This window comes from Dreissena polymorpha, chromosome 1 (genome assembly GCF_020536995.1).
Source record: "Dreissena polymorpha isolate Duluth1 chromosome 1, UMN_Dpol_1.0, whole genome shotgun sequence".
NCBI classification, from domain to species: Eukaryota; Metazoa; Mollusca; class Bivalvia; order Myida; family Dreissenidae; genus Dreissena; species Dreissena polymorpha.
The window spans coordinates 109,914,206-109,923,633 of NC_068355.1; the positions used below are offsets into that span (position 1 = coordinate 109,914,206).

The following is a 9,428-nucleotide window of genomic DNA, read 5'->3' on the forward strand; positions in this document are numbered from 1 at the left end:
AGGAGAAATTAGGGTATAGATTTTCACTCATTTTTTAGGTTATTTTACATTAACTTCTTCATTTGTACATTGAATTACTTCAAATTTATACTGAACATCTCTTATGACAATACGGTCAATCTTAACTATGCATGACCCCACTACCAACGCTGGGGTGCCCCTGTGTCAAACATGCGGCGTGGGGATACGCGTCGGCCTTTGCCGCGCCATTTCTAGTTTATAGGTTGGGGTCATGTTGGTAAACAAGTATGCAACATATAAAAGCAATATGTCAAAGGATATAGGAAATATTTGGAGTAGTACACAAACTTTAACATAGATTTATCAATAATATGCATATTCTAAGTATAAAAGGGGCAATAATTATGACAAAATGGTTGATAGAGTTGTCTGCTCTTGTTTATAGGTTGGGGTGATGTTGGTAAACAAGTATGCAAAATATAAAAGCAATATGTCAAGGGACAATGAAAATAAATGGGGTAGTACGAAAACTTAAGCATTTGCTGCATATTCTAAGTGGAAAAGGGGCCATAATTATGACAAAAGGCTTGATAGAGTTGTCTGCTCTTGTTTATAGGTTGGGGTCATGTTGGTAAACAAGTATGCAAACAAGGGCTGTTTGTAAAACATGCATACCCCCCTATATGGGCTATAAGTTGTAGTAGCAGCCATTGTGTGAATACGTTTTTTGTCACTGTGAACGATAGTGGTGGTGGTGGTGGTGGTGGTGGTGGTGGTGGTGGTGGTGGTGGTGGTGGTAGTAGAAGAAGTAGTAGTAGTAGTAGTAGTAGTAGTAGTAGTAGTAGTAGTAGTAGTAGTAGTAGTAGTAGCAGTAGAAGTAGTAATAGTAGTAGTAGCAGTAGCAGTAGAAGTAGTAATAGTAGTAGTAGCAGTAGCAGTAGCAGTAGTAGTAGTAGTAGTAGTAGTAGAGTAGTAGTAGTAGTAGTAGTAGTAGTAGTAGTAGTAGTAGTAGTAGTAGTAGTAGTAGTAGTAGCTGAAGTAGTAGTAGTAGTAGTAGTAGCAGCAGCAGCTGCAGTAGCAGCAGCAGTAGTAGTAGTAGTACTAGTAGTAGTAGTAGTATGCATTACAAAAATGCAGTTAGCCTTACATTTGGTAAAATTTAAATATATTACAAGGGAGGCAAATGCTGTAACAATAAATTTAAACTAATTGCATTTGTTTCCCCTGTATATAAGAAAGATATAATAGTGTATTACCTCCCCTGTCCTGCTTTTATTTATATTAATCAACAAAATTAAACATTAACACAATATTAAATATACAAACAAGGGACAAAATTGTCACAAAACCAGGTTTTCATTGTGAAAAAAAAATCTGATAAAGGGAGAAAACTCAAACTGAACTTTTGAAATGAACAAACAAAATTAACCCCCTTTGTAAGGTTTGTTTTAAAAAAAATATATTTTTAGTCGTGGCGACCTTGACATTGGAGATATTGACGTGATTCTTTCGTGCGACACACCGTCCCATGATGGTGAACAAATGTGCCAAATGATTTTAAAATCTCACAATGAATGACATAGTTATGGCCAGGACAAGCTCATTTTTGGCCATTTTTGACCTTTGAACTCAAAGTGTGACCTTGACCTTGGAAATATCGACGTAATTATTTCGCGTGACACACCGTCCAATGATGGTGAACAAATGTGCCAAATGATTTAAAAAATCTGACAATGAACGACATAGTTATGGCCCGGACAAGCTTGTTCCGCCCGCCCGCCAGCCCGCTCGCCCGCATTCGCTAATCTAATAACCAGTTTTTTCCTTCGGAAAACCTGGTTAAAAAACCTGGTTAAATATACAAAAAATATCATATTCTGATAATATTTTTACTGATCCACTGTATTTTACTAAAAGGATGATGTTTCATTGGACTGATAATTATAGATTTAGGATTACAGACCAGTTACTTCAGTAATATTGTTCAGAGTGTGCCCTGTTGGCCGCGTATGCATTCTTGAGTTATCATTCAAAAACCATGTTACTATTTCGAGTCACCGTGACCTTGACCTTTGACCTAGTGACCTCAAAATCAATTGGGGTCATCTGAGAGTCATGATCAATGTACCTATGAAGTTTCATGATCCTAGGCCCAAGCGTTCTTGAGTTATCATATGACAACCACCTGGTGGACGGACGGACAGACAGACCGACATGAGCAAAGCAATATACCCCCTCTTCTTCGAAGGGGGGCATAAATATGAAAGCAATATGTCAAGGGACAAAGAAAATATTTGGGGTAGTACGAAAACTTTAACATTTACACGCAGACGTCGACGCCGGGATGAGTAGGATAGCTCTACTATATATATTTCATATAAAATAGTTGAGCTAAAAATACAAAAATTAAATGCTATATTTACAGTCGTCGAAATTCGCACTAGTCCGACAGCAAAAAACTAGTATTTTTTCTTTCGGGCTTGTAGGAAATCCAATATTACAAGCCCGACGTGCTTGTACAATTCATTAAACAGAAAATGAGTTCCACTTTCATTTTCAATATTTGTAAACAAAGTTTTGAGCCGCTTAAATCAACAGCCGCTTATGTTTTAACACACTGCGCACACATGCTGGACAAACAGCCGATAATTAGATTACTGCGCATAAAGCGCATGGTTTTGTGGTTCCCAGATTACTATTATGTAAAATAAATGTTTTGCGTTGCGTTCGGGGCACAGAGAGTAATGGCCGAACAGTTGTCATTCAAGTACGTCGTTGAGGAATGCGAATCTGAGGTAACTGTGATTGATGCATTTGTCAACTGGCTTTTTGTAGAATAACCTGGCATTTAATTGCTTATATATTTTCTGGTGGTTCAGGTTTGCTCTCTCTTTCACATGGATATAGGGGATACATTTCTGCTATTTTTTTACCTAAACTTTATGTATATATTTATAATTGTGATTTGATTGAAATCCGTGTGTGAAATTAATTTCTTCTTATTTCAGGATCCGAAAGAGGCTGGCTCAGATGACGAGGAAGCTAACATGGATGAGGATGAAATTAATAAGATATTTGTATTGTATTCTAAAGATTGAATAAATGAATGCTTCTTTGGATGTTTTATGTTATGTTTATCTGCATTTTTAACAAAAATGTTTGGGCTAGTAAAATCTGACTCGGGCTTGTTCAAATTCCCATAGTACTAGCCCGACTTGCTTGTAGATTTAAATCTGAATTTCAATGACTGTATTTATGATCAATGTTTAGAAACATTTTGTCTGTAATAAATGCAGATATTTCTATATAAAATGTATCTTAATATGTGAAATTCTTTACAATAAAAATGAATTTTGTATATAGAAGCGAATTTTTCCAAGTCCTACTTTTGCAGGGAGACAACTCGCACACAACAATAATGCCGTTCATATTCTTAATTGTAACGATTCGTTTGGCAGGTCACGAGTGTGTGTTTTTTATTATTAATATCTTAAAAAATACAACAATTAAATGCCATATTTGGAATCAATGTTTTGCAACATGTTTTCTGTGATATAAGCAGTTACCTTTATATAAGATGTATCTCAATATGTAAAATAATTTACAATAAAAATGAATTTTGTATAAAGAAGAGAATTTTTCCGTGTCCAACTTTCGCAGGGAGACAACTCGCGCACTTAATAGTAACTGATAAATATTTATGGAATTTATCTTGTGTTATTTATTTTTATTTCTATTGCCATTTATCTGCACAAAAATGTTCGGTATAATATAAGAAATAGAAAACCTCACTTCAGGCCCAATGGCAGAGTAGTGACCAGCCAGGCAGCCCCAAATAGTATACGGACCTCAGCCTTCGGCTTCGGTCCATATACTATTTGGGGCTGCCTGGCTGGTCACAATTCTGCCATAGGGCCCTCAGTGAGGTTTTCTATTTCTTAAATAAGGAAAAATGCCCTGCCCCTTGGTGACCATATTTTTTTTAGACAAACCATAATCATTTTTGAACTCAGTGAAGCTATCATTAGAACAAATTTTCTTACAAAGTTTGATAAAGATTGGACCATAAATGTGACTTTCAGAGAGTTAACAAGATTTTACTATAGCCATACAAGGAAAAATGCCCACGCCTCCTGGAGGACATATTTTTCAATGAACCATAACCATTTTCGAACTCAGCAATGCTAGTATTATAACACATGTTCTGGCCAAGTTTCGTAAAGATAAGGCCATAAAATTACATGCCACTTAAACTAGAGAGGTAACAAGGTTATACTGTAGACATATAAGGATAAATGCCCTGCTCCCTTGGGACCATATTTTTCAACGTCTGGAACCATTTTGAAACTAAGCCCAGACATCTGTCCAAGTTTCATGAAGATAGGACTATAACTGACTTTAAGAGTGTTAAAAAGGGTTTTCTTTAGCCATATAAGGAAAAATGCGCCACCCCATGGCCGACAATTTTTTCAACTGACCTGAAACATTTTTGAACTCATCCAAGATATAACTACAACAAATGTTCTGAGCAAGTTTCATGAAGATTGGACAATAACTGCGACTTCTAGAGTGTTTACCGGTACAAGGTTTTACAATAGCCATATGAGGAAAATGGCAACCTGGTGGCCATGTTTTCAACCAACCGCAAACATATTCGAACTTGCCAATGATTTCATTGGGGCAAATCATCTGACAAAGTGACATGAATATCGGACCATAAATTTGACCTCTAGAGTGTCATCAAGGCAAATATTGACAACGTATGACGGACAAAGAGCACCTTGTGCTCAGGTGAGCTAATTATACAACTTCAAATCCAGGCGTTTTTTTTACTAAGAAAGTGACGCCGATAATCGGCGTCTTCCCCTTCCAGAATTTTCCCCCTAAAACTACCATTTCCCCTCCAAAAATATAATTTTTCACCAAAATATAATATTTTACCCTCAAAGAAATGTTTTTTTTTTCTTTTGGGAAGTCGACACTTATCCAATTTGTACCATGTACAACGATCTCGCTCTCTCTCTCTCCCGACAAACACTCAAATCTGGGAATTCCAGTGATTCTATATATAGCTCTTAAATTATGTCATGGAAACCGGGCAACTAATTATATCATTCATGTGACTATTTTACTGGATTCCGGTCTTGCGCGAGAAGGGTGTTTCGTCAATTAATTACCGGAAACCAGTCGAGTTTTCATCCGGGTTATGTGAAAGACAAGATGGGTATAAACGTTAAAACAGAAAAAGTCTCACAATTGGCGTTCATACATGAACAAGATAAAACGTTCGGACTTGGAAAATATTAATTGCGTTGACGCGTTTTTTAAGAATGCATCATCAAAAACCGTTGAAACCCAGCAGGATTCGGAGATACATGTAATCAATATCGATTAATACTGTCGGATTATTGTGAAAGTGAAAGTAGACAATCGGCAGCTGCCGCACATTTCCCTTTCAATACTGTAGCAGATCTAGATCGTCAACCCATTCATCATGAAATTGAAATCACAATATTGAAATCGTTCCCCGGCCCCAGTTGAAAACATTTCCCATTATTAGATCTACCCCTGCAACTTTATTTAGGACTTTGACTTTAATATCATACTTGTTCATGTGTTTAAGAACAAAAAGGTCAGAGACATGCCTCTTTTTCTAAAAAAAACCCTGAAGTCTGTAGGCGAGTTATAGACATTGAAATGAACAGTTTTTATTTTTTCCCCAAATATGTCTCTTTCGCGCTCGATTTTCCCCTTTTACCCAGCGTCCAGCGTCTTCCCCTTTTTAAAAAAAACACCCTGAAATCAATCTACTCACATGAGCCATCATCTATCCATTCACACTTGCCGGGAGCAAACTCGTTAAAGTAGCTGAACACGTCCTTTGTGTTCATGTCATGTACACCTCTGAGATGGACAGCTTCCATTCTAATCCCACGTTCGTCCTTCGTGCTCAGGTCAGCAGGCTTGATGCCAAGGCTGTCAACATGTTTCATACAATGCCTCAATTTTATTATACTAATAATTAATGATGTGCTCATTTTAATATAACACACATTCAAGTAAAAAAAGTGTATTTATTTTTGTGCACTTCCCATTTGTATGTAGATAGAAATTGTATTTATGATTTCACCATATAGAATATTAATCAATGTTACACAATAAAATGTTAATTTAAATCAAATATTAACATACATGTATTTGCATATTCTGATTAGACTGTCTGCTATTCCTTAATAGTTCCTAACCCTGCTATTCAGACATCTTAAATTCTGGCTCCTGATTAGTCATATTCGCTGGGTTTTACTGTAAATAGCTTCATGAAATACAACAAAAGCTATTTTTGACTATTTGTTGTAGTTTTTAAAACAAAACAAAGACTGGTGGATCACTACCTTCTTCAGGAAATTCAAATACTAACAACATAGAGTGAATATCATTCAAGTGCTCATAAGGCGTTCTAACCGTTAAAGAGATAACAGGAAACTTTTCCCGTTCGGTATAGCTGTATATTACATCATGACTTGGGCTAGTGGATTCAAACAATACATATTTAGACAGCCTATTTGTTGGTCTCATCTACAGTTCAATGTTGCAATGCATGCTACCTGTCATAGAGTGACTGAACATCCACAGGCTGTTCTGGTTTGTAATCCAGACCAAACCTCTTAGCTCGCTCTTGAAGTCTCTCAACAGAGTTCTGAATCAATCAAGTTACATATATATTAATAATATTAATAAAATACCATCATGCCTTAAAAAACTGTTACTGGAACTTGCGAATTACAATAGGAATCCATATTTGGGTAAATATGTTTGGCCTATTCTGCCTGTTCCCATAAATCATATACATAAGTGAAGAAGAACCAAAAGTAGTAAATTTGTAGTTAGTATCATATTACATGTGTTCACAAAATATAATTACCAGTTGCATTCTTTATATTGTTATAGTTCCACAAGAAACCAAAATAGATTTGAACATACATCGCAGCATGTAACATGGACAGGCATAATAACAACAAATATTTTAATGAGGAAAATATACTTCAGAATAACAATATGCAGATCAAACCAAAACAACTTTTGGACACCTAGTTTAAGCATGAATGAGAGCTGACTTGCTTCAAGACACTGGTAGACAATGATCTAAATCATAAATGAGTTCTGTACAGGCAGCGTGTAAGTTACTTTTGAATAGTGTAAAGTACAAAATCTATCTATCTATCTATACTGTCTAACTCCCCTTGCGGGTATTATTGACAGGTGCGCAGTCAATGCAAAAGAATGAAATAGATACATACCTCAAAATCTAAATCAATTCCAGTCACAAAATCCCCAGATTTGTTTTCATACACTCTTGTGGGCTGTGAATGAAATATAAAAACAACATTAATTTTCTAGAATACATCAGAATATTTGCATAAAAAAACAAAATTATATAATCCAAATATTTCAAAGTTGGTTTGTTTTAACAACAAAGTTCACATAAATGTAAGTTCGAGAAAAGTCTCACACACACACACACACACAAATGTAGGATAGATTATATTTAGTTTTTCCAGACTAAAATATAAACAACTATGGCAGACAGTGGTATTGTTTTTGTTGCTACTGCGGTTAAAACTGAAGGATTTTCGCTTTTACAAGGCAATTACAGGTGTTTTTCTTTATTGTTTTTTTATATCGACAAATACTGACACATCAGGCCTTTTTGGACAATATCATATAAAATATAGTAATATACTTTGTTTAGATGTTTATAAAATAAAATTGAGATAAAATAATCATTAGACATTAGTCAAAATATATAGATTAACAAATTATTTTATTTTTTACAATTTCGGATTGGGATGAAGTCCATTTGCTTCAGAATCGGGTCCATGTTATGGCCTTTTTGCGTAGCAGAAAACTCCCTGATTTATTCAAAGAATTTAAGTCATAAATGCTTGTCTTTGAAATCATTTACTGATATATGAAGATGGTTTCTAGACACAAATGAGCATTCCTTAAGCAAGAATACCATGTTGCAGTATATTTTAGTGGTAGGGAGACTTCTTCTTGTAAATGTTTGTGCAAGTAAGTTGACCGCTTTACAGCAGACTTGTGCGAATAGGATTTGATTTGTTCTTTTAGCCTGAAGACTTTTGGATTGCTTGATTCCAAGGTGTTGGAAATCAGTTGAAAATTGATGAAGCTTTGGAAATTTGCAGATGTGCAGATGTCATATATTTATATGAGAAGTACAAAAGTTGTTAACAATGTGCTTTTTTCTTTTATTTTAGTATATAAAAAACGGATCATTTTGAGGTTTTTGGTATAGCAGCTATGTGAGGTGGGTAGCAGCTTATTTAGGCTCCATTAGTCAGTGTTGGCTCGGGTACTACTTACGTGTACCCCGGGTACTTTAAGTATACTTACATGTATCCCGGGTAGGGTAAATGTACTCAATTGTACCCGGTCGATATTAGACTGTACCCGAGTTGTATTCCCGCCTAAAATCATATGTTGTAAAACGTGCCACCGATTATCTTGAACAAACTTCTCTTTTAAAAAAAACTGTGTAAACATGCTTTGTGAGTAGGAGTTTCGATAATATAGAGGCCATTTTACAGAAAAATGACATCAATGTGAATATATTTAATTTAAAAAAATAGCCGACAACAACCCATTAAGCTTTAAATTTCCTGGGTACGTTTTAGTATATTTACCGTACCCGGGATACATGTAAGTATACTTAAGAGTACCCGGGGTACATGTAAGTAGTACCCGAGCCGACAATGACCAATTGAGCCTTATTTAGTGTCTGTGCAGTGCTCAATATGAAACTGAAATCCATAAGTAAAGTTTGATTAATTTACCCGAACGAAGGGCTGTTCTTTTTTTGAAGGATTGACCTTATTCAATAACACGTTAAACTGAACGTCGTGGTTTTCTTCAACGTGCGATTGTTGGACTTGATCCGAAGATTGTTCTGAAACTTTATTAATAGTTGCTTTTTTCGCTATTTTTATATCAGTGTAATTGTCATCAATGTCGAAGTTTGGTTCTTCTTCTAGTGATAATTCATCATCATCATACTCATCTGCCACAGAGTTATCGTTGTCAATTGCAATTTTAAGTGTTGCTAATTTTTCTTTTCCGTTGAACGCCATTTTGTTTTTGGTAAGCAAGCTTATTTTTACATAAATTTTGATTGGATAAATTTGTTACGAACACAGTTAGTGGTCAATATTAATTTTGCTAATCCCCGTCGCATTTTAATTTATGTCAAACCGGTTTCAAGATAAACGGCCGCAAGTATATCATACCGACAATAAATAAATATTGATTTGATTTGATTTGAAGCCTGTAATAAGACAATAACATACGGCAAAGATCTATATTGACAGATTTGTGATTTTATGTAATGTGAGCCAATGCAGCAGTTTTGCATGATTTATACTTTCGAGAAAGGTCCGCGTATATTTAGA

The 9,428-nt window shown here is 35.4% G+C and overlaps 1 protein-coding gene across 1 annotated transcript in view; it reads right to left on the reverse strand.

Moving 5' to 3' along the window:
• The window catches only part of LOC127843656 (nuclear cap-binding protein subunit 3-like), a 34,531-nt gene extending 25,372 nt beyond the window's left edge, over window positions 1–9,159 (reverse strand). The window contains exons 1-4 of the mRNA XM_052373358.1: window positions 8,817–9,159; window positions 7,260–7,322; window positions 6,567–6,658; window positions 5,777–5,937 (exon numbers count right to left, since the gene is read on the reverse strand). Coding sequence (XP_052229318.1) covers window positions 5,777–5,937; window positions 6,567–6,658; window positions 7,260–7,322; window positions 8,817–9,110 — 610 coding nt within the window. The 5' untranslated portion in view covers window positions 9,111–9,159. The remainder of the gene's footprint in view (window positions 1–5,776; window positions 5,938–6,566; window positions 6,659–7,259; window positions 7,323–8,816) is intronic.
• Between the last annotated feature and the right edge of the window lie 269 nt (window positions 9,160–9,428).